We start from the raw sequence: 26,898 nt of genomic DNA, 5'->3' as shown, positions 1-26,898 counted from the left end.
ATGGAGGACCGAAGGCTAAACAAAAACGGCTGCAAGTGCGAGGGCTGCCGCCTCCTGATGTCAGAAAATGTGTCAGTTGTCACGAAAACCGGTGAGTTGAGTGGGTCGTTGAGGCAGCTATGTCTAACATACCGACCCTGCTACCCGTGCATCAGCATGTGTAGACCTCAACCCCGCCCGAACTTGCGGTACTCAGCAAGCCTTCGCATATGCCTCTCAAAGGGAAATGCGTCTCGAGCGGTTCGACAGAGAAATGGATTCAGCTAGGCTCTGCAGAGAGAATACATTTCTGATTCTAGACGTAGAGCCTCACCAGCGCCCCCCTGCTCGCCGCGGCGGGCGAATTCTATGCAACATTTAGGCGGCCTCGCCAAATATGGCCCTGTCTATTGGACGTTCATCAATCAATCATCAACTCTCCCGATATGTCAAAGAGCTTGCGGGGGATAAAGTGGGGCATTCGACACGTATACTCTCATCCGTCGGCCTGTGTCGGGTCTCAAGTCGGGCTGGATATCCTTGGAGACTACGCATCATCCGCGAAGCTGCCGACTTTACCAGACTTTACCCGGACCGACGGTCGCGCCTCGCATGTCAAAATTTCCAATCGAATGAAGCCAAAAGATTCAATATGACTTCGGTTCGGAACCAAAAGCGCCGTAACTGTGAGGGCCGTCAATTGTGTCAAAGGCTGGGCCGGAGTATGCTGGTTCGTAATTTCCACTCGAAGCCTGAGTGAGTGACTTCTGATGGTGGTCTCTTACAGATGGTCTGTATCAGTATGATAATTGATCATCGGTACAGAAGCTGATGTACCATACGGCTGTTCAAGTTTATTCAGCAGTTTTCGACCCCAATCCTTCGGGCCTATATATCTCAGCCGTCCGGCACAACTGTCCGACACGACTGGGGCGGCCTCGACCACAAGCGCATGGCGGGCGAGCTGTCTGTCCGAGGGCATGTAACGTTCTGGCGCTCTCTGCAACAACAAAACAGCGTCATTGCCGATCTTCAGATTGAGAGGCGTACTCCACGCGCCTACAATAGGCAGTGACAAACGTTCTCGCATATACTATATACTAAGAAGCTCGGCTAGCCGTTCGTTGCTGTCAGGTGCTTCTGTTGATATGCAGAAGCGTACACTCTCGGATTTCCTTCCTCCCTCGATGGACCCATCCATTGCCGCGACGTGAGTAATCCAGAGCACCCTACTGGCCGCGCGGCTGGCAAGTTGGATGAGATCTCACGTTCCTGGATCTTCTCCAGAACAGTACATAAGGTCGATGTACTGAAGCATACTGGCCTACCAACTCATCTACAATGCGCTGGTGGACTACCTGCGTCGCTCTCACTTCGTTAATACCTTACGCCCTCCTGCCCAGTTATGGGTTCAGTCTGCCCCAGCAGCTCGAGGCGAGGCAGAACGACTATCCGAGTGGATCACTCTTACACGGCGAGTTGCACTATTTCCTGCCAAGATTGCGTGCTCACTCGCCTACCCGTAGATTATCCTGGGCAGCATACATTGCCAACGCTTGAGTTGATCCAGAAATTGAATGCCACTAATGGCACATTCCTTCCGCTGGAGGAGATTCAAGGAGACATCATGTACGCATTCCGATCGCTTGAAGTCGTGTCCTGTGTCCCTAACGCACTGTCTCCCTAGGATTGGGATGAGGAAGCCGAAGGAAATATTCTTTTTCTACTCGATTCAGAACCCAAGAAAGTTCAAGAGTGTCCTCGCGAAACTGATCTACCCTCATATTACAAGTAATATACCCTATTATCTCAGGAGAGGACTTAACTCTTATATTCTCGAATTAGCGACTGCTCAAATGGTCTGCACTACCTGCACGCAACCATCAGCTATGCTCAACGTTGCTTGGACCTCACAAGGACTTCGTAAACTTGGTGTATTGGACGACCTCGGGGATCCCTACTTCGCCATGGGGCAATTAAACGACGCTGCAGCCCTTGGCGATACCGATCCAAGCACAACGTGGGCTCCAGGTCTTTATGCGAACAAGACGGACGGTGCTTTCCTGATTGCGGCTAGAGATTGGGAGCCTATCGACACCTTACTGAATCAAATGAAGAGTTGGTTGGGCGATGCGATCGTAGAAACGCACAGCAACAGGGGCGCGGTACGACCCGGCGATGCGGCTGGTAAAGAACACTTTGGTTGGCTTGATGGCTTCGTAAGCGACTCCTTTCCAAGTTGAAGGAAATTTTGCGGCTCACCCATCGTCTTCGTGACAGATTCAACCCGCAGTCGCTGGTTTTGCTACGAGCACCTACCCCGGACAACAGCTTCTTCTACCTGGCACGCTTCTGACGAAAGAAATTGGCGACCCCCGCAGAGCTGCCCGACCAGCATGGACGAAATGGGGCTCCTTCATGGCATACCGACAACTCCAAGAGCTCGTTCCTGAGTTCGATAACTATCTCATGCAAGAGTTCGTCGCTCAATCACTCTTTCGTTGCAATGTTGTATTGATCACACACACCCCAGAGCTGCCCTAATCCAAGACTCGTCGAGGAGCGTTCGCGAGCGTGCTGATCTTCTTGGCGCTCGTATGTTCGGTCGCTGGAAGAGTGTCAGTTGTTATTTCGCATTCTATGCGCCATATTTGCTCATCCACGAAACTAGGGCACTCCTCTTGACCTTGCCCCAGAGAGGGATGATCCCTCCATTGGCCCAAATCTTATGCTCAACAACAACTTCGACTTCAATCACCCTGCCCCCTTCGATATCAACAGTAACCAGTCCTACTGTCCCTTCTCCGCACACATCCGCAAGATTCGTCCCCGCGCTGACCAGGGAAACACAAACCTCAAGAACCAAATGATTAGGGCAAGTATACCCTATGGCGAAGAGCGTAAGTAGTTTCATCCGCGTCGTTTCTTGGTTGTAGCTCATGTTCCTTCAGTCAGCGACGATGAGATCAACAACAAGAAAACAGCGACTGAACGTGGTGTGGCGTTCGGTAGGCCCCCTACCTATATTTGCTAGATTCCGTTCTCACGCATCCATACCAATTCTAGTGACATATCAGAGTGATCTCGGCTCCGGGTTCCACTTCCAGCAAGCCGAGTGGGCTAACAACGTCAAGTCAGTCACAATCTACACCCATTGCTGAACCCATCTAATCCCTCACCTAGCATTCCCACCGGTAAAAGCGACCCAACGCCTGGATTTGACCCAATTGTCGGCCAGAACAACGGCAAACCGCTTGTTGTGTCTGGAATCGACTACACAGACCTCAATCACGACTTGACTTTCATGAGCTTTGTTGTGTCTAAGGGAGGTGACTACTTCTTCAGCCCCTCCATGTCCGCCATCTTGCACAAAATCGCTGCTTAATCCTACCTTTATTTGAACGATGTCGCTTTTTTCCCGAGGATCATAAATATAGTATCAATACAATCTAACTCGCTATTTCAAATACCAATGATTGATTATTTGAACTTTGAAAGTAGAAAAAGGGGCCTCCTGTTATAATCACCGATGCAGGAACCAAGATGTTCTCACAGTCCTTCCTTTCGAACCGTCGCTGTGGTCAGCTCAGAACTGAACTGATTCCAGCTCCAGTGAACCTTTCCATGACAGTGCTAGGGATTTTTCTTACCAGGACTTAGACAATGAAACATTATAATCAACATACATCGTTGTAAATCTTCCTCGAACGCCCGGGGACTCTTCCCCTTCGCCAGGCTGGCTTCAATAGAGGCCGGTATCCAGGCGTTCCATAGACAAGATGCATGCCTACAAGCTATGTCATTGACCCACCCCCGAAGAGCTTTCTTACGTCTTCGACTATTTCTTGCAGGAAATCAGAATTGGTATGCAAATTTCCATATTAGGTGACTTTATACTTGTTCCCATTCCTGGAAGCAAATCGACAGGCCAGATATATCCATCCCATTGTGTACGATTATACGACTCACTCCCTCCACGTAAACGACCGCCTCAGGGCGCGGACCGGTGCAAAAATCTGATGTCCGCGATTGACTACCGCTACACAGGCCTTGTATTTCAAAAGGTACCCTACTTGTTCTCTTACCTAAGGGAGAAAGTTCTGTGCAGCGGAAGTATATCCATGTGCTGGAGTCCCTTGAGCGGGGCTGACTCCATCCAGGTTATACCTTGATGATTTGTTCTCTTTGAGGTATGTCGCGTTTACATATCAGCTGGGGTACCGTGGGGTAACTTCCCTCCCTTCGCCTTCTACCAGTGGATCAGCGCACTTGCAAGACAGCTGTCTCGTGTCATTTCGTATAGTCAACGGGTAGTGCTTTGCGGGTCAGGGCTCTCATAACCCGTTTCAGCTTGAAGCATCCACGATGACCGACGCACTCGCCATACTATCTTTCGTCTGCGCTGGGTTCTTCGTATTATTCCTATTCGCCGACCGCGTTCGGCTCAATACGCCTACCTCGACGTTGATTGCATGGTTCTTCATATGCAACCTCATCCACGGGGTCAACGCAGTAATTTGGAAGGGAAATGTGGACATCAAGATACCCATCTGGTGCGATATCAGTACGTGTTTTTTTTTAGTAAAGCGTAAAGAGGTATTCACGACGAATTATAGCGACAAGGCTGCTTTTAGGAGCTAATGTCGGTCTACCTGCGACGTTTATCTGCATCGCGCGGAAGCTGGAGTTCGTGTCGTCTCAACGCGAACCCCCTCCGGACGGTCAAAATAAACGCGTACAAATTGCTATAGATATCGCGCTGTGCATCGTGCTTCCAATTATATATATCCTACTTCGTGAGTCAGCTTCCAAGCATCTGGACTCTGCTCAACGTAGGGCCGTAGATTATATTGCACAAGATCGCCGTTTCGACTTGGTCAGAGATTTAGGGTGCTTCGCATCTATACACCCATCTACGCCGGCCCTAATAATCGTTTGGCTTCCCCCACTTCTTACATGTAGTATCGCCCTTCTCTACTGTGGTACGTGGTACTCGTTTCTAGAATACACGCTAGACGAACTCATCAGCCTACAGGTGTCACTATACATAACTCATTCCGCATCTCGACTTCAAGTTTCGGTTCACACGTTTCATCACGCTCAGCATACACGTCTTCTATCTTCATACGCACCCTCATAATCTCCCTTATCACCTCGGCCGTCCTGGGTTTAACGTCCCTCTTCGCCTTGTTCTCGCCTCCGAGGCTCAGCAATTGGACCTCATGGCGGAAGGTTCACGAAAATTTCTACGACATCGATATCATTAGCACGAAGAACGAACTTACGGGCATCCAGTTTGCGTGGTGGGGCTTCAAAGCAGTGTCGATCGTTTATCTTGTCCTGTCATTAGCGATCGGTCAAGAAATCAGAGACGGCGCGAAATGGATTCGATCGATAATCATCAAGTGGAATAAGGATAGGAAACGACGTTCTGTCCCATCTATTTTGATGATGCATACCCAGTAAGTGTACGGCTCTTTCGTTCTCGTCTCTTTTGTTTAAAGAGGAATCAGACAAACGCAGATGGTTACCAAATGCTCTCCGCCTCCACTGAGCCCGCCTCCGCCTCTTACCCTTGAACTCAAGTCTGGATGGGATGATATGCTTGATGACAAGGCTTCAAAAGGCTTCAAGAGCAAGAATCGATCCAAGCTATCCCTTTCGCCGTCCAGTGGTCGGAGCGCGAGCTCTGTTCCCAGTTCAAGCCCCTGCTCGAGCCCCACGCCAAGCTCAGCTCGCAGTTCACCCGCCCCGGAGAACGACTCGTTCGCTATAGATACCCTGAATTATCTCAACTCTCCCATTGCTCAATCGCTCGGCCTGAGGTCTCCCCCTCCAGTATATTCCTCGCCCCAGAAGACGTCATACAACATCACGCCTTGGAGACGTCCTCAGACCCCGACCAAGGCACCCACGCCTGTGACCCCGAGTACAGTCACCGTAGAGGTTGATATTGCGCCGCTCAAGGCTCAGGGACCTGCGAGACAAAGTATACCCGATGATGCGAAGTCGACTGTGTCCTCCATATGGGAAGCACCTTGGCCGGAACCGCCTGCCTCAGTTCCGCAAGGGAGTCCTACTCCGTCCCTCATCCAAGGCCTATTCCATGCTCGGTCGTCGTCTCGATCCCTACCACAGTCTCGATGTCCTTCTCCTGCCTTATCTTGCGACACGTTGGGCTTGCCCATCTTATCGCCTTCGTCGCCTCCTGACAAACCTTTTCAAGGTGCAGTAGCCGAGGCATTACTACCCGGACGTCCCGGCTCCTCTCCAGCAGCAATACGACCCCCTAGACGTTCTAGTCTGAGACGATTGGGGAGCCTTGAGGGGCTGAACGTTCCGGGCATCGGGAGGGGCGTGAGTAACCGCGCAGGCAAGGAGATAATCTATATGACAGTGGTGAAGGAGACAGTCTAGCCGTAGCGAATCCTCGACCACTATCGTTCTCCTTCATCTGCATTGTTTCGTGATTTGCTTCATTTTTCGATATATCTGGTCTCAAGCACTTACACATGTATCTATTATGACCTATCCTTTCTGTATCTTATGTTTTCACCCTTCGAATACACACATGTATTTTTATGAACTATCGGTTTCTAGATAAAATGATGATCTCGCTCGTCTTGGTGACGCTATACTGGACAAACATCAAAGTGATATATCTCACAGGCAAACACGACCGCCATTCAGCCTTGAGTGCAAACCAGTATCTTGTCAAATCAGTGAGAAGTGGCGCTTGTTGGGCGCTTGACATATTCTTATTGTTATGCGGGACAATTAGTGGGTTACATAAGCGAGGAAAGACAATAAGCTCGCCACGTGGGAGACAATAAGAGAGCTGTCGCGCGTCCACGGTGTTGCCTATACAAAGGACTGAACCAGCCGTCCAGCGTCCATCACATCTCTCCTTCCTCCCCTCACCATCCATCTCCTCAGTCTCACCGCCATTATTACGCCCGCCCCCGCGTTGTGGGTTGCAGCCGCGAATTCGATGGACTCCTCAGGATTCGGTGGAATTGTTGTGGCCGGGTGGATTTGAGATGAGGCGTAAAGTATAAGGGAATCATGGGGACGACTTTAGGTGTGTGATATGGACTACCATCCCATGTAGTCGATGGAAACTCAAAGGATATCTTGTATTTCAGGTTGACTGAGGCAATGTGCATATGGTGTGGCCGCCGCGCATAGGCATTTGCAGCTTGTATTCGCCTAGAAACCAACCATTGATCTCAAAGACGACGCTTCTTTCAATCATACAGTCTGCGATGGGAAATATCATACATATCATCCCGGACAAGACACTCGCATTTTGGACACACCCTTGTTGGCTCGAATACCCTGCACCAGGGAGCTTCGACCTGCTTCGACTGTGCATCGTCTTTCCAAATTCGCGGCATCAGCAGGTCAGGTCAGCGCCACCCATGTGGGAATTTTCGAGCTCCAGATCACCGACGTACAAGCTAACGGCCGAAAAAGGAAATCGAACATTGTCTTTTCCGGATTCATTCACAAAGGTACTTCCAAATCCGGCGACAAGCCAACGACCAAAAGTCGTCTAGGTTTTCATCATATGGGGACGCCATTTGACACCGAGGACAAGGGGACCGCCAAAATTGTGTACAAGGATGGCGGGCAGAGCATTCGCTCTTAAAAACTGGGTCCATCAACACAGCTTGATCCCCATCGCCTCTACATTCTTGTACTCGAGAATCGGTCCCCCATCCTTCGGGTGCTTCAGTTGGTCGCTCCTCAGAACACATCCCGCCGCACCTGCTAGAACCGAAGATGTCCTATCCCTATCCAAACTACGTATACTCTATCTTCGTCTTCATCAGCTTTTTGCTGGTTAGTATCCCATTCCCATGGCATTTGGAAGGTACGCGGCTCGCGCTTTTTTACCCAATCGATTGACTTACCGTATTGGATAGCCTGGAATACGGGTACTTGCCTCTACATGTTCTGGACGGCATTAGCTTGCCTCAACCAATTCGTTAACTCGATCGTCTGGTCTGGCAATGCGATTAACTGGGCCCCAGTGTGGTGCGACATCTGTAAGTTTTGGCGTTTCTTGGCATTGGCTATGAGGCCTGACAGTTTTCCAGCCGCCCGAATCATCATCGGTACTTCCTTCGCTATCCCCGCGGCTTCTCTCTGCATTAACCGCCGCCTCTACCACATTGCTTGCGTACAATCGGTGACTGTGACCAAGGCTGAGGTGAGCTATGCGCTGGCTTGCTTGCCATGCTCAGATACTGATATTATCTCAGAAACGCCGCGCTATCATGGTGGACTTGGCAATTGGTCTGGGTATCCCAATTTTGGGCATGATCCTCCAATACATTCCTCAGGGCCACCGATTCAATGTCTTCGAAGACTTGGGATGCTACCCCTTCACCTACAATACCCCCGTAGCTTTCGTCCTCGTTTACTGCCCACCGGTCCTCATCGGATGCATCTCCGGCTATTACTGCATTCGTAGCATCCTTGCCTTCAACAAGCGTCGCCTCCAATTCAAGGAGCTCCTCTCTGCAAACAGTGGCCGCCTCACTTCTAACCGTTACTTCCGCCTCATGGGCCTCGCCTGCACCGACGTCGTCCTCACCGTCCCCCTCGGTCTCTACGCCATCTCGCTCAACGCACGCATCGGGATTTCCCCCTGGTTGGGCTGGGCTGATACCCATTATGGGTTCTCCCGCGTCGACCAGATCCCCGGCGTCCTATGGCGCATGGACAAGACTTTCGTGACCGCTGTTGAACTCAGTCGATGGTCCATCGTCTTCTGCGCCTTCATCTTTTTCTTCTTCTTCGGCTTCGCCGATGAGGCCCGCAAGCACTACCGCATCGCTTTCGATTCCGTTGCCAAGCGTGTCGGTTACACCACTGGCGGGACAATGTCCTCCACCGGGACTTTCAACGAGAAGCGGTCATACCCTGGTATGGGATCTACTGGCACCGGCGTTACCCTTCCCGTCTTTGTACACACCGATATGATCACCAAGCGCGAATCGTACGCTTCATTCTCCGATATGTCCTTCACGGACGCTGGTGGTGCTTTGGATGTCAAGACCGACGTCGGATACTCCACATCTTCCAGTTCTTCGACTCTTTCGGTGCCCGAGCAAGCTCACACTCGACAGGACGTCGTCGGCATCGAAATATCTTCTGTACGCGGCGTTGTCCTCGACTCCCCTGCACCCTCCCCTTCGGAATCTCCCGTCAACAAGGAGAACCCACCGCGACATACCCCCGATACACCCTCAACATATAAAGAGAGCGACTTGAGCGCCGTATAAACCGCCCCTCACATTCCCCTTCGTAAACCCATTAAACCCACAACGCCCTAAACATTCCAAAGACCTAACCTCATATTCACTGCATTGCCAACATTACGCATTACGACCGACACCCTACTGTATTTTTAGCCGTGTCATTTCATTCCGGATTAGTCTGTTAGTTTAATTTGCAACGATACCACTTCGTTTACTGTGTCGATATCACTATTCATATGTATTGATTCTTGGAGAAGTACCTAGACACACGTCAAATATACAATCATAAACCGTAACATCTCATACGCGCGACTGAAGTTACCAGTTACCTAGCGTCCGAACAGAGAACAGCTGCATTGTGTGGAACTTCTGCGACGTATTCCAGAGCAGCGATTAGCGCTCGCTATGTATTCGACTACCGCGACGCTCGGAGTCTGAATTAACCTCTTCCACACAACCACCATCACCCTCGTCCATGTCTTCCCCTCCCACGAGTCCCCGGCAGTCATCAGATGATACCGGTGTCCTGCCAGCTTCATCTCCGAACACCAGTACGAGCACTAGCGCTTCATTGAATCAAGTGCAACACGCAACCGAGAAGAAGCAGGAACTCAAGGAGCCGTCACTTACCCAATCCCGAAGAGTGGCTGAGACAATTTCGGCGCCGTTCGTACCATTCGACGCGGAGGCTGCGATTGTCAAGCCGTTTCAAGAGGAAACGAACCGAGATACAGTGTTCGAACGCGGTGAGTACTTCAACAGACAGAAGTTGCTTCAGAGTCGATGGGGAGGCCCGTATTGCGCATATATCTCGATTCATTTCCTATATGCACCTTTATCTAAGAAAGGGATGACCTACAATGGCTCTAATTTGTCGTACCTTGGACTTACATGCTCACCCTTCTCTTGTATGCTAGAATTTACGTCAATGTTACTGGACATCATGCTCGAATTTCATGCCTGGTCTGCCGCACGACCCAGAGGGGAAAGCGAATACTCCGGGCAACTCATCGAACAAAGGATCGGGAAAGTGATGAGCATAGAAATGGAACAAGGCAGGTCGTCTACATCCACAGTGCTTTCGCGCGCCTATCGTATACCGTTTCCATTTCTTCGTTCGACGCTTATTGGTAGGCGCCGTTTCACTGCTGGGGGGTTTGCTCCGTGCTCATTCTGCATATCTGGCACCCCGATATCCCTTTCACTTTTCTCTCCGACTCTCGGATCAATCTAGCTAACTTTTCGTGTACTCAGAGGATACGAGGAGGCGTCTCAGCGATTTCATCAAGCAGGTCAAGCTGGCACTAGATGCGTTGACGGGAATCCAACTGTGACTTCTATTCTTGTGCACCTTTCTCTCGCCGCTGGATCAGCTATGTCGACTTCTTGCTCTCTGGATGACTACGGGGTTCTAACGGTCTCAGCTTCACCCCATGCGGCCAAAACCACCGGTTCTTCGTATTACTGCTGTAGACCCCTTACATATGGACTTTCGTGCGCCTGCTTTCGTCTGTCAAACATTGCTGTCGGACCCTTGTTTCCTTCTGTCTCCGTTCTTATTATATCACACTGGGGATAACACAGCATGTTGTAAAATCTCCGTAGACAAGTCCCACACACCTTCATTTCCGTCTGGTGCGTGGGTCCAAACTCTCACCGCTGGTACGATGATCAATCAGCATGCCAGATGCACATGTTTACGATAACGAGGATCGTTAGCATTGGGAGACGCTTGATGACAATGTTATCTGCTGTTTCGGGGCTGTCGCGTTTGCACGCGAATCCTTAGGCCTCAGCTTTCAGATACTAGCAAACAACATTACGAAATCAGATGAACAGCAGCACTATGCACAACGCCAAAGGTCTAAGAGACCCCCAATCCAATGGGAAGAACGAAACAAAAGGTACGTGGATGTCTATATATGGATTGCGCGCAACGTTTCCCACTGAGCTTGATAATTCAGTACAGGCCGGCACCAGATGGGCAGCGTAAGAATGTAGCAAAAGAGGTAAGTAAAAAGCTGTAAAACCACGTCAGCTCAATCGCTAACCAGCGGCACCAACGGAAAGACCCACCATATACGTCTTATGGTCGTATTTAGCCTCCGTCCCGTGCCATGTTCTGTACCCCAACAACACATGGGCTGCCGACACCGTGGTGGGTGCCATCGATATGATGCCCCCCACCCACAACACCACGTAGCTGAGTGGGAGGAATGCAAGCGATATCAGCCATCGACTTTGCCTATCCCCAATCACGATTGGCAATGTCTTCCTTCTGACGATCGTGTCCCCCTCGATGTCCCTGAGGTCCTGTATCTGTATGGCTGTGGCGAGCCATATGGCTACCACAAAGAAGAAGCGCTCCTCCACCGAGGCGGGTCTCGCAACCGTCTTGTATATGCCGTTGAGAAGTGCCCATGTACCAGTGCCCATGGCCACTGAATTCCTTCCAAACCAATGCCCTCCATATGGCGTCAAGCACAAGAAAGCTGTCGTCGTCACCCATGTCGCCGTTTCGATGATTAAGTGACCGCTGCCGTTAAATAGCGCAGTGCCCACGAAGGCAGCCAGGGCAATTGCCCACCGACGCTTCGCGCCCTGGACGGTGATTCTGCCGGACGGAAGCGGTCTGTCTGGTTTATTTATGCGATCTTCCTCGACGCCGACGATCTGGTTGGAAAGGTTGAAGAAGTAGATAAAGCAAGCGACCCATGGCACAAATCGCGCGACGTTCCACGCCGGGAGGGAGGCATGTTTGACCGCCCCAGTGGCGACGATGAGGCCAGGGATAAGGGTCGTAGACCAGTCCCTCCAAGTGAAGTCGAAGAAAAGGCGAAGCTCGCGCTTTACAGTATTCATCTCGAAGAGGGTGCTTGTTTGTTATCCTCACCAATTGATGTTAGGTCTTTTATATTCCACCAATGCTTTCGTCAATGCCTCCGGCCAATACGCACGCCGCAAAATGGAAGTTCGATGGATCTTCAAACTCAGCATGAAATTGTTGGATCGTAGGTCAGTGCCTTGTATACAAGCTATTCTCGTCTCGAGAGGATGTGCCTCGGAGTATCGGCTCCCATAGGTCTATATTTACGGAGTAATCGATTATCTCTGCTATTGATACAGCAGCAGTGGCATCTCTTGGACCGGGTCGCGCAAAAGAACTCGTGTAATGTGCCTTGGGAGCGAGTGTGGCCCAGTCTCTTTTGATTCCCATCTGCCATCCACCTTTTTTGTGCCAGCAAGACCGGCTAGTCCACGGAAGACTCAGTTGGCTGTCCCTGGTGTTTGCTCGGGTGTGTAGAAAGATGACAGAATGCAAAACAGGGGTGGCGTATACAGCCTGAAGGCGCCGGTACGTTCTTTATCCCGACATCTGTTTTTGTCACCTCACGAAATAGATAACGAACGAGACAAGCGAAGAAGAAGCGAAGAGATTCCCACCGTGTCCTCGACGGATTACAAGCTCCGTATGGTTCTATACTGAGAAGTAATCTGGACCTTCGCTGGACTTGAATATGTGTCAAGTTTTCAATTGAAATTCGTCGCTCCTTAAATATCGGACATAAAACCGATGTTGGATCCTTGCACCTGAATCAGTGAATAGTAGGTTGGCAACATTAGTGGGTCCATCTCCGTCCATCAGAGGACATCGGGACAAGTAGACACCGAAGGTAACGAGTGCTTCCTTTGCATCATTGAACCGGCGGCTCTGAGCACAACCGTCGACTGACAACAAAACTATCCATGCGGTATTTCTTCATGGGTATGTATCATTCAGCGAGCATGGTGCCCCATGATGCAAACGAACGACCTAGGCTTTCGTAATAACGGAACGTCATTATCAGGCCAATCCGGCGTTGGTGATGGCCGACAACGAAGAACGAATGGCGTACGAGGTGGCATAGCTACTAGGCTCAGAACCGCGAGGAATGTGGGTTTGAGGTTTGAAGGGATTGGTATGAATGATGGAAGGGTAGTAATGACCAATGGGAAGTTCCCCCACCCGATACCCGGGATATCGAGGCAATATCTAGGTACCTCCTAGGCGGTCGCCGCGGATTGTCGTTGGCAGACAGGCTAGGAATGGCAAATGATCGGCGCTCGACCTAGCAAACTCAGAGGTATAAGTGCGTGATCACTGATGGAGGAACGCGATTCAGAATGAAGAGCATCCGGCGCTGTCAAAGATTGATACTGCGGAAGATGCCCATTGAAATACGAGTCATTGACTTTACCGCTGCGAAGTTTCCGCGAACTGAGGCTACTCTGAGTAATTTCGAATCGTTCCTGAACTTCGACCATTGTAGGCCGTTGTGAGGTTATTACCGGTCCGCCTGGGTCAGATCAACCGGAGGCTTCATGAAGTCGAAGCTGGTTATGTGTAAGATTGATCAACGGAGACACAGGTCGGGGACCACTCCTTACTCACTGATGCGCGACGTGATGTTCGTGCGTGAACTGTGCTCCCTGATAGACACCCGTTCAACAGTCAGACGCGATTGGGTCAGTTGGAGATCAGCTTCAGTTTGACGGGAAAAGGACTTTGTGGACCTCCCTGTCTTCAAGTGTCGCGATGGCCTCTATGTCCCTCAGGTATCAAGGTTATGTTTCAACGCCAGCAAAACGTGGTTTAGTAATGATAGAAAAGTTGTGCCGCGCGTTTCATGTCGCAGCAGTTCTGCGCTACCCCTTCTGTGACAACCACGTCGTCGCCCAACTCTGCAATTTTCGGTTCCTGAAATAACAGTATGCCTTTTGAAGGAGACAAATAGTCAGTAACGAACACGCTTTGCAATGAAGAACCTTCGGAGTGGCCAATGTTTGATACCGTGGAAGATGCCCATGAAAAGCGAGGTCTTTCTCGATTTGGCCACACGACTACGAAGCTTCCACGAACCAAGACCTTTCGGATGGTTTTGAATTCCACAACGTCATCCATTGTGGGACGGGTCAGTCTTGGTCATAGTTGCAACAAGTGGCTTCATGAAGTCGAGTGCTTCTATGGCACTGGCTGTAAGGCAACTTAGACTGAAGATGGTATATTCACGCACTTTAGTAAATCTGATTCTTATCAACTTTCCCAACATGAGGGGAAAGGTATGCACACGTCCTCAGTCATTAATGTGGGGGGCAGATGTAACCACCAGCAATGATCGCCGTCAGGGACTTGCAAAACATCGTATATTGGGATGTAGTGACTACTGAGATCCTCCTGAATGGGTGGTGCGGATAAATACTGACCTACTGCTACACCATCGTTCGCTATGTGCTTGAGTAAGAGAAGTTCGCCATCCGAGGGGTAAACTCGTCCCACTGAAGTGTATTATGTAAACTCGCAACAGGGATATTGACGATCACGGACTGTAACCGGGTTTTAAAGCATGGCTCAAAGCAGCAAGCCATTACAGCACTCACCGTGTGCGCCTACCATAGGGGATACGTCCTGGACCGACGTCAGGCTGTAGCCTTGTCTCGAAACATTTGAGCCGTTTATCTATTGCGCAAGTAATCATCGAGTACGTGGAGTCGTCCCTATGGGTCTCGACCACGAATGAAACCTTCTCCAAGAGCTTTCCGGTGTTCACAAAAGGCACCAGGCTGGCTACCATGTGATCCCAGTCACCTTGGACCCATTTGAACCAATCATACTTGCAAAGGAAGTAAATATCGAGGAATCTGAGATGAGCAGTTGGGATCCTGAGTAGAATTCGGCCGAGAGCAGAGATGATTGGGTGAAGAAGAGGGTCGGGGTTAGCAGGATGAAAGTGGCACTCGATAGTGAGACTAAGGTGACGAAGATTGACAAGGTCATCGAAGTTGATTGCGCTGCACCTCTCATTAATGATGCATTCAACTATCAAAGCGTTAGGTATGGAAGGTCACTCAAAGAGTAATCGTAGGTCCAATACTCACATAGATTGATATGGAACGACCATGTAGACACCTCATCCGAGATTCCAGGGATCGATAAGGGTCGACAGCGTGCGGCACTGCACTGACTGTGCAATAAACGTGCTACGGTATTGTCATTCGGCGTCTTCAATGTTCCTTCAGCAGGGAGAGACGTATGCTTGTCGAAGCAAAGTTCCGTCAAACCAGCGAGTTCTACGGGTTCGACTTCTCCTCCTTGTTCGCTAGCCCTAATCTCCAACGTCCATAGACCCAACGATCGAAGCGTAGGGGAACAATGTTTGAGTAAATTATTCAGCTGCTGCGGGCTGAAAATCCAATGGCCTAGATCAAGCTGCTCCAATGTTCGCAAAGCAACCATGTCCTCTATGCAGCAGTGTAGATCTTTCGGAACATCAGCCCAATGATCGCTGCTATAAGTAGTAATGCCGAATGATCGAGTGTTCGTAAACCTGCGAAGAAGGGGTGGGAGATGACCACAGATTCGAAGAGAAGTCACGTATATCTGTACGTGCTGAACGTATGTAGCAAGATGGGGCGAATCGGCAAAAATCGCGGCTCGTCCAGTGTACCTTGTATAGGGTCGGTCGAGAACAATGGTGGAGACGAATTTCTTGAAGATGAGGCATTGGGAGGGACGAAGCCAGGATCTGCACACGAGACTGCATTCCCGCAGCGCTTTCCTATCTTCTTTCAGCCAATGTAGGATCTGGTAGACAATGTCCAGACTTGCGAGCATTCTTAGTCTACGTGCAGGTATGAAGTCGTTAAGCGCTCGTCGACGCAAGGAGACACGTGAGCGGACAACATCCCTCCACCGTTCGTACACGAACCATGGGATTGGCCAATGCCCTTGTCCCGCTTCTATGCCGTTTCCCCCACCTCACCCTCGTGTCCTTAAGCACTACATTCCCATCTCAAACTTCAGTTAGAGTCGCTTCTGATCAATATACATAATACCGTGCAAACTAATGTATAATCATTGTCTTGGACAAACTAGGAAGGTCTGATATAGTGACTCGAGACATGGGGGAAAAAGGGGACTAATTCGGAGTGGGCAATGGAGGAACACGTTTGACAATGAAGACAATACGGCGTCGCCAATGTCTGATACCACGGAAGAAGCCCATGAAATATGAGTCTTTTGATTTGACCACCCGACTGCGAAGCTTCCATGAACTGAGGCCTTTCCTAATGGTTTCGAACCGTTCCACAACTTCATCCATAGTCGGCCGTTTAGAAGGGTCGGCCTGTGTCATATCAGTAACGAGTGGCCTCATGAACTCGAATCCAGATCGAGAACTGGTAAATTCGTCACCCTGCTGAGCGATCAGACAAAAGTGAAAGAAAGGGATGGAGAGGCTCACGTCCAAAAAGTACATCTTGACTAAGTTACCCAAGGTATAGACATCGGTGGGGAATGGGTCACATGCCTTCGTCGTAGCGAATTCCGGCACGGATCTGTCCCCACCTGCGATAATGGGTTCAAGCGGAGGGCGTTCTTCTGGGCTGTATTTACGAGACAGACCGAAATCCACCAGGAAATACGTGACAGGCCGTTGTGTTCGAGTAAGGTGCTTAGCGGAGCCACTCATGTTAGGGTTGCGCCATGGCAAGAACGGATGATATCCTTCGGGATATAGTAGTCGAGCGTCCATCATAATGTTCATGTAGGTCGCATCTCTAATCTACGTCAGTGCGCATATATCTCCGGGTCTGACGCGAGAACTCACCGGTGTGCAACGTGGTGCTGGTGCATGAACTGTAATCCCTGGGGGGGGCATCAGACCTAGCAAATGGCCAGATAGGCGGGCACACACACTTCGAATATCTGGCGAAAGAATTCCACTCCTTCGCCAACAGTATCAAACCGGGGATCGTCGTGAGCTCGAAGGCGCGGCATTGCTAATAACCATATGTCGTCGTTGTCAGGAACCTGCAAAGCGTCGTATATCGGCACACAGTGATTGCGAGGATCCTTTGATAAGGGTGCCGTCGAGAAATATTGACCAATCTCTATTTCGTGAGGAAATATGGATTTGGATAGTGTTTTGAACGTGAGTAGTTCGCCATCAGAGACGCGCTCGGCAGCCATCGTGCTGTAATGCTATGACTGCAGATTCAGGGTAGGACATTCGCCTCAACAAGGGCAATTTAACTCACCTGAGGACCTGAACCATCTACGCATGTCATCCACAACTTGTCGGTTCCTTCCCAGGATGGTTTCCAGTCAGGATGGTATCTCGGCTGGAGTCGGTAGCCACATTCTAGAAGCCAGACATAGTGATCTCTCCAGAAGACCTCGTCCTCAGAGAGACGCCCTCTGAGATCTTTCCGTGGTGGACTCTCAGTAGGCCGAATATTAGATGCATCCATTGGTTCGTGGTCAGCAAGAACAAAGTTGAGATGGAGACCGTGAAGTAGACTGTCTTTCGCACGGTTGTGGGTCCACGCTTTTGTTCCCTATGGCAACACACAAAGAGGTCAAAAGCGCCGGCGGAGTTTCAAATGAATGGATGGACCCCGAAACCGCGAGCAAACGGAGAATGAGCTACCTATCATAAGTTGTAACAAAGTCTCAATATCAATGAATGATAATGCAAAAAGCTAATCTAGAGTTCAACCGTAGAAAATGAATGTGGTATTAAGCAGTGAAATATTAAAGTTGAGTTGTATGTTTTTTAGAGGCTAGGAGGCATGGGAATGAGAAAGGAGTGGAGGGTTGAGTTTGGATTCTGAAGAACGTAGGGAGGAAGTTCAAGAATTATTATCAGGACCAAAGGGTGTGAGCTGGAAGAAGCAACAGTATTTGTTGCACCTGTGGGAGCTCGTGAACTCCTGATAAATGGTCTTAGCAGCAATGTTAAGAGCCACACTTGCAGAGGGGGACCCCTAAGGGGGCGTGAGGACTGGTATATAACATACTGTACATACAGTTACCTTAGTTCAAATATTAGTTCCTTATCCGCACTCACACTCTTGCCTCTTCATTGAGGCCTCCGTCTTGTTCCCCTCGCCTCCGCTCATACCCTTGGTACCTGTGTAGGAACCCCCTCAGGAAATACAGGGCACGCAAGAGTGTGGGAGGTGCAGCCAGTAGCTGAAGCCAAGCCTGTATGTCCTTGCACCCTTGTTTCCCCTCCACGCCTCTACATGGAACCGCGCACCCGCAGGTCCGCGTAGTCCCGAGCCCCCCTATGCCCCTTTCGGATACTCGGACCTTCGGAATCCCTCTGTAAGGGGACACCTCTATTTTCTCCTATTCCCCTGTCCCTCTCCCTTCCTCCTTGTTCCTTTCTCCTTTCCTTCATCCCGCGGACTCTTACTTACATCCCTTTCGTTCCCTTTCATTCCCCTTTGCTCCCTTTCCTTTCCACTTCCTTTCTGCCCACCTCTTTCACATCCAAGTCACATCCGGTGACTCCGCAGTCTTCCCGCACTTTGGACTCGCTTTGGACTCACTTGGACTCACTCAGACTCACTCAGACTCGTACATACACTTCAGGACTCACCCAGGCTACCTCTATCCTCTTTCCCCACTTCATTACTCTTCGCCCTTACTTCCCCAATTTGCTGGCACAACTCCTGTGCATTTACCCTCCACTTCATTATCACATGCCCCCTGGTACCTTGTGATATTTGTTCGGACTTGTGGCTGGTGTACTGTACAGTTACCCTTCATTCCTCCCACGCTACTACAGTATATACTTTGCTTCCTAGCATGGAGAATCCTTATCCTGTTCTCTTTGGATTCTACCTCTGCTAGGTGAACAGCTCTCTCATGTATTGTAGTTAGTCCTATTCATATCTTTGGATTCTCCCTCTGCTAGGCCTGCGCTGTTGGCCATCTTGAGGTTGCCCTTACACCCTGTCTTCAATTACATCATCTTTTTTTATTTCAATCGCCAGTTCAATTGTTGGACTTCAATGTTTCGGTGTTTCAACTCCTCACCAACATCCCCAATGTCCACTTATTTCTTCGACAACCGTTCACAACACTTGGGGCATTCAATGCAGCCCCAAATTGAAGCTCTTGACATCTCTTCTCGCTGTAACGCACCCCATGTGGATAACAACTGCTCCAACTCTCTGGATCCACACACCTGGCAAACAGACTACTGGCAGGATTCCCATTCCCCTACGTGCTTCACTAACTATTCTGACTCTCATACTCAAGTTCAAGCTTCCAGACCACTCAATACACGCAATCATCATGCCATGGACACAGAGGGGGTTTGTGAGTACCTTATATTTCAATGTCAATGTGATGCCTCCTGTAAGGGCAACCTCAAGATGGCCGACAGCGCAGGCCTAGCAGAGGGAGAATCCAAAGATAATGAATAAGACTAACTACAATACATGAGAGGGCTGCTCACCTAGCAGAGGGAGAATCCAAAGAGAACAGGATAAGGATTCTCCATGCTAGGAAGCAAAGTATATACTGTAGTAGCGTGAGAGGAATGCAGGATAACTGTACAATACACCAGCCACAAGTCCGAGCGGATATAACAAGGTACAAGGAAACATGTGATAATGAAGTGGAAGGGGAATGTACAGGAGTTGTGCCAGCGACCTGGGGAAGTAAGGGCAAAGAGTAATGAAGCAGGGAAAGAGGACAGAGGTAACCCGGACAAGCCTTGAAGTGTATATACAAGTCTGAGCGAGTCTGAGGTAGTCTGAAGTGTCTGAGCGAGTCTAAGCGAGTCCGAAGTGTCCGAAGTGCGGGAAGACTTCGGAGTCACCGGACGTGACTTGGATGCAAAGGGAGTGGGCAGAAAGGAAGTGGAAAGGAAAGGGAATGAAAGGGATGTATGTAAGAGTCTGTGAGATGAAGGAAAAGAGAAAGGAACGAGGAGGAAGGGAGAGGGACAGGGGAATAGCAGAAAATAGTAGTGTCCCCTTACAGGCACAGCATCAAAGCTGAAGCCAAGTCCCGTGTGCTCCACTCATCCGCGCATTCCCGCGCCCCTTATGGACGAGTCAGGAGCCCCACTTGACACAGTCCTTAACAAAATGAACATTACCTGAGGCCATATTTGTAGAAATAACCATTTCTTCGTGGTTACTTGGGAGTATGGAATAGCAGTTGACCCTCACAAATGTGTGAGGGACCATGTAATTCAAACTACCTATTTATCTATGTGTGAAGAATCAAATGTATCTACATATAAATGCATTGTAATTATCTAAACGCATGCTGCAATTCGGAGAACACTTGAAACACATAACAACAAATCCAACAATATTTTGATTGGTCAAAGTGGTCCATAGCATGATGTGCTATATCCTTGTCATTGAATCCTAATGATCAATGAAATTTGATGATTGGCCAAAGATCTTCCTCTGCTGCTAATTCATATACTAGTCTGAGGGTAAACATGAAAGGAAGAGGCCAATGCAACTCACGGATTGGTTTGTGCTAGTTGCACTCTTTCTCTTTTTCCAGTCTTGGGGTATCCAATTGACCAGGTCCTTCCATCGAGAGCAGACAACACACTGTTCAACATTTTTGCACGAAGTTTGGATTGCTGCAGGAACTGGCTGAGTTGTGCGGCTCCTCTTGCGCAGCTGAATAGCAGTTTTTGTTGGCATCGCGCACAAATGGCTATTGTCAAGTCGCTCGTTGTTTTGGGCAGTGTCCAAGGAGGATAGCGGAATGATTTTTTTTTTTTTTTTTTTTTTTTTTTTGGTTGAGCGTTTAGATAGCGGTTCCGTTCCGTCAATGCCAGAACTTCCCCACCCGCTGTTGCCCCCAGGACAGTTGCCCTGGAGTATTAAGCCGAACCAAGACTTGATTAAAACCGCGAGGAAATGCTTTTACGCACGCCGTGTGGGACTCCAGGCCGTTCTTGAAGGCAACACCTACCCCTCCCCCTGATGAAGCCTCGGTCTAATACCCACTAAAACCCCGCCTACCTTCGTCCAGTTCCTTGGGAGTTTCTTTTCTTCCCTAAGGGCGCCCTTCCATGTCTCGAGGACGACTTTGGCCTTCAGTTTCCGCTTCCCCAGGCTTTCATCAGTCATATCGCAGTCTAATTCTAGTCTCGTATTGATCATCGACATCCATCTATTATTTACTTCTTGGATCGAAAAGGGTGCGTTATTATTTTGAATGACCCTTTCGCATCTTAGTTTCCATATTAGGTACGCCGACTCCGATACTATTATTCTCCAGAGTCGGTTCCCTCCCGGGTCCTTCTCCTTCTTGTCTTCGGGCGTTTTTGAGATTGCGCACGCCACTATGTTTCCTATCCATGGCTGTGTCCATTCCCTCCCTGTTTTTGTCCACAGGTCTTTTACCAGTTGCCAGATTTCTTCTTGGCCTGGGGTCTCGCACCTTGACAATATATGGCTCATGTCTTCGATCGCGCCGTGGCAGTGGGCACATTTGCTCCTCTGTTGAAGCTCCTTCTTGTAGTTTGGCTTTAGCCAGTGTGTTCCAATGCAGTAGGCATCATGTGCTGTCATCCATAAGTAGTACCTTACTCGTCTAGACAGGTCCTTATTTCGCAACGATTTCCAGATCCGTCCCTCTGTTGGCATCTCGTCCAGTACTTCCTTGATGTGGTTTTGGATTATACCGATCATTTTCTTCGTTCTATCCCTTCCGACCTTCTCTTCCTTGATTTCTCTTTCTTTTATGGCCTTGTACGCTAGGCTTTGCGTTAGTCGACACAGCTTTGCCCCCGTTAGCCTCAGTTCCTGGGGTATTTCGTCGATTTCATCCCTTTCATATTCCTTCCTCGCGCCCTCGTCCGCGAGCCTGTCTGCTCCTTCGTTTCCCATATGTCCGTTATGGCCTTTAACCCATTTAAAGGCCATCGATCCCTCGTTTGCTCTTATTTTTGCCACGGTTAGCTGGATTAACTCCTTATTTGCTTTGCCTATATAGCCTGTGTCTTCTAGCGTTGCTAAATTTTTTGTCAAGGAATTTATAACATATTTCGAGTCACTTTCTATCCTCAGGTTTCTGTGGTCATGGTTTTCCGCTACCGCTTTCCAGACCGCCGCCATCTCGCCTGTTTGGTTCGTTTGCGCCCATCTTTTCGGCACTCTTATTGCTTTATTTCTCTCGTCATCCAGTCCGTAGTAAATGCCGGCTCCTGCTGCCGCCTTTACGGTTTTGTAAGGGCAACCTCAAGATGGCTGACAGCGCAGGCCTAGCAGAGGGAGAATCCAAAGATAATGAATAAGGCTAACTACAATACATGAGAGGGCTGCTCACCTAGCAGAGGTAGAATCCAAAGAGAACAGGATAAGGATTCTCCATGCTAGGAAGCGAAGTATATACTGTAGTAGCGTGAGAGGAATGCAGGATAACTGTACAGTACACCAGCCACAAGTCCGAACAAATATCACAAGGTACAAGGAAACATGTGATAATGAAGTGGAGGGTAAATGCACAGGAGTCGTGCCAGCGACTTGGGGAAGTAAGGGCGAAGAGTAATGAAGTGGGGGAAAAGGATAGAGGTAACCCGGACGAGCCCCGAAGAGTATAGATGAGTCCGAGCGAGTCCGAAGTGTCCGAGACGAGTCCGAGCGAGTCCGAAGTGTCCGAAGTGCGGGAAGACTCCGGAGTCACCGGACGCGGCTCGGATGCGAAAGGAGTGGGTGGAAAGGAAGTGGAAAGGAAAGGGAGCGAAAAGGAACGAAGGGGAATGAAGGGAATGTAGGTAAGAGTCCATGGAATGAAGGAAAGGAGAGAAAATAGGAGTGTCCCCTTACATCACCCCCCCTTCAAGGTTGCGGCGACCCGACGCGAAGATTCCTGCCTGCCGTGCCATGAATTCACCAACCCTGAAACTCCGGATTGCTGCGAGAAGATGTCGAAGTACGACTGCGCGGAGCCCGGAGCCTTCCGACTGCGCCAACACTCCCAGGACTGGTCCAGTGCTGCGGGAGTCATCCGGAGCGGTGCGGGAGTCGTCGGACTCGTCCGGAGTACGCGTACTGCGTCCGGATGACGATCATGGAAGTCCTTGACCTTCTGGGCAGCATGCTGGAGGTTGCTCGCGGGCTCCCAGGAGTCATGCTCGATGCCATAGCCTCGCCAGCGTACCAGATACTTCAGGACCCGACCGAACCGTCTGCTATTTCGGACCTCTTCTACCTCATGCTCCTCTTCTCCGTCAACGAGCTGCGGAGGTGGCGGAGCGACAGGGCGTCTACCTGGGATGGGGTCCGGAACGAAGGGAGAGAGTTTGACCACGGGGAAGACGGGATGGAGACGGGATAAGCCCGGAGGGAGCTGGAGCCGGTACGCTGCCTTGCCAACCTTCCGGACGACCTTGTAAGGACCAAGTCGTGCGTGTCCGAGTTTTCGGGAGGGTCGGGCAAGGTTGATGTCCGACGAGTCCAGCCAGACCTTGTCACCCGGTTGGTACTCTGGAGCGGGAGTCCGACACTGATCGTAGTAGTGCTTCATGTCGTCCTGAGCCTTGACCAACGCGGACTGAGCCTCGTCGACTGCGGATTTCATCCGGTCCACAAACTCGTTTGCGGACTCCATCCGAGACGGTGGCTGATGAGGTTCGAACCCAAGACGAGGATGATGGCCGGTATCCAGGAGGAAGGGTGACTGCTGAGTGGACGCATGGACCCGGTTGTTGTACGCAAACTCCGCCATAGGTAGGAGGCGAGCCCAGTCGTCCTGACGCTCTCCGACGAAGATCCGGAGATAGGACTCGAGTTCCTGGTTGGTCCGTTCCGTCTGTCCGTCGGACTGAGGGTGGTACGCAGTGGAGGCAGCCAGCTTGATTCCGAGCATCCGGTAGACTTCTTGGGTGAACTCTGCGACAAATTGCGGACCCCGGTCGGACACAACGGACCGAGGGAGTCCGTGCAGCTTCCAGACGTTCTGCAGGTACAAGTTTGCGGATCCGAGGGCAGACACTGTGGTGTGAGCCGGAATGAAGTGGGCGCGTTTGCTTACAGAGTCGACCACGTTCATGACAGCATCAAACCCATCGGACTCCGGAAGCTCGACGATGAAGTCAACACTCAGGCGATCCCAGCGTTCATCCGGAATGGGAAGCGGATGAAGTTCACCCATGGGCGGATGCCTTTGGGCCTTCGTCCGGAGACAGAGGTCGCAATGGCGGGTGTAGGATCCGACGTACCGGGACATGTTGGGCCACCAGTAGCTGCGCGAAACGAGCTCTAGGGTCTTCCATCTGCCGGCGTGTCCTGTGACCTTGGTGTCGTGGTGCTGAGCTACAATAGTCCGACGCAAATCTGGTGAGTCCGGAACGTAGATCTTACCCCGGAACATGAGGAGTCCGTCCGATTGGGACCATTCCGCACTTTGGACTGTCTTGCGACTGCCCTGGGTCTTCTTCAGCTCCTCTGCCGCCTTTGCCACTGCGTCTTCGAACTTCGCATCTCGCACTCCAGTCCGGATAGCCGTGAGGATATCCTTCTCCTCCCCTTCAAGAGTGACACCCGTGGCACGGACAGCAAAGTAGGAAGGCTTGAGCATCACCACATCCTTGTTGTCATCCTTACCATCCGAATGATCCGAGCGTCGCGAGAGAGCGTCCGGTTTACCCATAGTCCGACCCGGACGATGCTGGAGAGTGAAGTCGAAGCGGGAGAGGTATAGCGACCAGCGGGCTTGACGGCGGTTGAGCTTCTGGGCCTTGATGAAGTACTCCAGGTTCTTGTGGTCCGTCCAGATCTCGAACGGAGTCTCTGCGCCTTCAAGGTAGTGCCGCCATTCTTCGAGCGCCCGGATGATTGAAAGCATCTCCTTGTCGTGTATTTCGTAGTTCCGCTCCGCAGCCTGTAGACTTTTAGAGTAGAATGCGACAGGATGCCATTTACCATCATCCGGATCCAGTTGCGACAAGACTGCACCCGTAGCATAGTCCGACGAGTCCGCTTCAACTCGGTACGGCCGATCCTCCTTCGGAAAGACAAGAACAGGTTCCGAAGTGATCAGCTCTTTGATCCGAAGAAATGCGGATTGAGCGGAGTCGTTCCACTGCCATTCCTTCGCGCAAGTGAGGTCAAAGAGAGGCCGGGCGATATGCAAGTAGTCCTTGATGAAGCGGCGGTAGAAGTTGACGAACCCAAGGAAGGATTGGAGTTCAGTCCGAGTCCGAGGGGTCGGCCAGTCCGCAACTCCGGAGACCTTCACGGGGTCCATCTCGATCTTACCCTCAGAGATGACGACTCCGAGATACTCCACCTTGGTCTGCTCAAAACCGCACTTGTCCGCTCGGAGGAAGAGCTTGTTCCGCTGGAGGATCTCTAGGACACGCCTGAGGACCCGGCGATGCTCTTCACGCGTCTTGGTGTAGATCAGAATGTCATCCAGATAGATAATGACCACACCTTCCGTAATGAGCTCCCGGAAGAGGTCGTTCATCATGGTCTGGAAGGTGGATGGGCTATTCGTCAGTCCGAAGAACATTACCAACGGTTCGAAGAGTCCGCGCGTAGTCCGAAATGCGGCCTTCCACTCGTCGCCCTCCTTGATCCGGACATTGTTGAAGCCCCACCGGACGTCAAGCTTGGAGAAGTAGCGAGCATTCCGGAGTTTGTCCACCAAGTCCGAGATGAGCGGAAGTGGGTACCGATTCTTGACCGTCATGCTGTTGAGCTTCCGGTAGTCCTGGACCAAGCGGAGTGATCCATCCTTCTTCTTAACAAAGAACACCGGGGCAGCCATGGGCGACTTGCTGGGGCGGATCCGACCAGTCCGGAGATTTTCTTCCAGGAATTCGTCCAGCTGTTTCTGTTCCGCCGGGGACAGCGGGTAGCACTTGGTAGAGGTCGGTTCCGCTCCGTCCAGTAGCTCAATGGCATGGTCCCACGGACGCGGCATGGGCAGTTCATCAAAGGACTCCTTTGCGAAGACGTCCTCGAATTCCTGGAGGAAGTCCGGGACTGCGCTGTTCCGAGGATCGTGGGGTTTGTTGCGCTGGAAAGCCAATGCAAGGCGCTGCGAGACTGTCTCCGAAGCCCGAATATGTTCTTCCTGAAGACTCCGAAGGTACTCCGGAGTTGGAGGAGGAATAGCCACGAAGATACGGTCACCCCTCTCAAGTCTGGAGTCGTCCGGAGTTGTAGCATTGTCATCCTCATCATCATCCTCGCAGTCCTGAAGCTCTGGGAGATCGTCCGAGTGCAGTTCCTCAACCCTTGGCATCGGACCCGTACGACACTCCCGGAGTCGCACGGACTCCTTGCGTCGGGTCAGCTTGTCATGGCGGAACTCCTTCCGACAGGTGTCGCATCCGGACGGACAGCGGCTCATGGTCACCTCCTTCATCTTCGTCTGCCAGTCAATCTCGGGGTTGTGCTTCCGAAGCCAGGTGTATCTGAGGATGATGTCCTGGCGTCCGATGTTAGTGACCGCGAACAGCATCCGTTCCGTGTGATCCTTGAACCGGAGTACAAGGTCCACGACTTCGGAGATAGATCCGTTCTCATTTGGTGATCCGTCAACGTTGAAGACCGGAATCGGAGCGGACAGCTTGCGTCGGGTGAAACCATGGGCATCAGCAAAGCGCGGATGCATGAAGACTCCGGTGGCTCCGCAGTCCACCAGGGCCTGCAGGGTGCATCTGTGTTGTGTATCCGTGCTCTGCACTTCAACGGGTATATCTAGCGAAAGCTTGCCGGGCAGCGCGGAGATCTTATAGCTACTGGGTAGCCGCCGTTCCCACTGTGGGCGAAACCTTCAGAGTGTGCGGATTGTAACCGGAGTTGCTTGCTTAACGTCGGACGAATC

At 50.8% G+C, this 26,898-nt stretch overlaps 6 protein-coding genes across 6 annotated transcripts; 4 read left to right on the top strand and 2 right to left on the bottom strand.

Moving 5' to 3' along the window:
- Window positions 1-1,320: 1,320 nt before the first annotated feature.
- On the top strand, window positions 1,321-3,364 carry PC9H_011813 (uncharacterized protein; the record flags this gene model as incomplete). The annotated part of the gene is made up of 10 exons (XM_036781294.1): window positions 1,321-1,453; window positions 1,506-1,608; window positions 1,667-1,770; window positions 1,825-2,198; window positions 2,260-2,456; window positions 2,513-2,597; window positions 2,651-2,879; window positions 2,931-2,987; window positions 3,046-3,112; window positions 3,163-3,364. The coding sequence occupies 10 exons, from the start codon at window positions 1,321-1,323 to the stop codon at window positions 3,362-3,364; spliced, it is 1,551 nt and encodes a 516-aa protein (XP_036627149.1).
- A 980-nt stretch (window positions 3,365-4,344) lies between these two features.
- On the top strand, window positions 4,345-6,396 carry PC9H_011812 (uncharacterized protein; the record flags this gene model as incomplete). The annotated part of the gene is made up of 4 exons (XM_036781293.1): window positions 4,345-4,543; window positions 4,596-4,961; window positions 5,015-5,441; window positions 5,484-6,396. The coding sequence occupies 4 exons, from the start codon at window positions 4,345-4,347 to the stop codon at window positions 6,394-6,396; spliced, it is 1,905 nt and encodes a 634-aa protein (XP_036627148.1).
- Window positions 6,397-7,764: 1,368 nt separating this feature from the next.
- On the top strand, window positions 7,765-9,272 carry STE3_5 (a-factor receptor; the record flags this gene model as incomplete). The annotated part of the gene is made up of 4 exons (XM_036781292.1): window positions 7,765-7,855; window positions 7,908-8,030; window positions 8,082-8,194; window positions 8,247-9,272. The coding sequence occupies 4 exons, from the start codon at window positions 7,765-7,767 to the stop codon at window positions 9,270-9,272; spliced, it is 1,353 nt and encodes a 450-aa protein (XP_036627147.1).
- A 451-nt stretch (window positions 9,273-9,723) lies between these two features.
- On the top strand, window positions 9,724-10,582 carry PC9H_011810 (uncharacterized protein; the record flags this gene model as incomplete). Its single annotated transcript, XM_036781291.1, has 3 exons — window positions 9,724-9,994; window positions 10,166-10,378; window positions 10,503-10,582. 3 exons carry the CDS (start codon window positions 9,724-9,726, stop codon window positions 10,580-10,582), a joined length of 564 nt encoding a protein of 187 aa, XP_036627146.1.
- A 712-nt stretch (window positions 10,583-11,294) lies between these two features.
- Window positions 11,295-12,110, bottom strand: PC9H_011809 (uncharacterized protein; the record flags this gene model as incomplete). The annotated part of the gene is made up of 1 exon (XM_036781290.1): window positions 11,295-12,110. The coding sequence occupies one exon, from the start codon at window positions 12,108-12,110 to the stop codon at window positions 11,295-11,297; it is 816 nt and encodes a 271-aa protein (XP_036627145.1).
- A 4,094-nt stretch (window positions 12,111-16,204) lies between these two features.
- PC9H_011808 (uncharacterized protein) lies at window positions 16,205-17,537 on the bottom strand (the record flags this gene model as incomplete). Its single annotated transcript, XM_036781289.1, has 5 exons — window positions 16,205-16,480; window positions 16,529-16,844; window positions 16,895-16,932; window positions 16,984-17,268; window positions 17,325-17,537. The coding sequence occupies 5 exons, from the start codon at window positions 17,535-17,537 to the stop codon at window positions 16,205-16,207; spliced, it is 1,128 nt and encodes a 375-aa protein (XP_036627144.1).
- Between the last annotated feature and the right edge of the window lie 9,361 nt (window positions 17,538-26,898).

The sequence above is a fragment of the Pleurotus ostreatus genome (genome assembly GCF_014466165.1).
Source record: "Pleurotus ostreatus strain PC9 chromosome Unknown scaffold_9, whole genome shotgun sequence".
Classification (NCBI taxonomy): domain Eukaryota; kingdom Fungi; phylum Basidiomycota; class Agaricomycetes; order Agaricales; family Pleurotaceae; genus Pleurotus; species Pleurotus ostreatus.
This window is presented reverse-complemented; position numbering and strand designations above follow the sequence as displayed.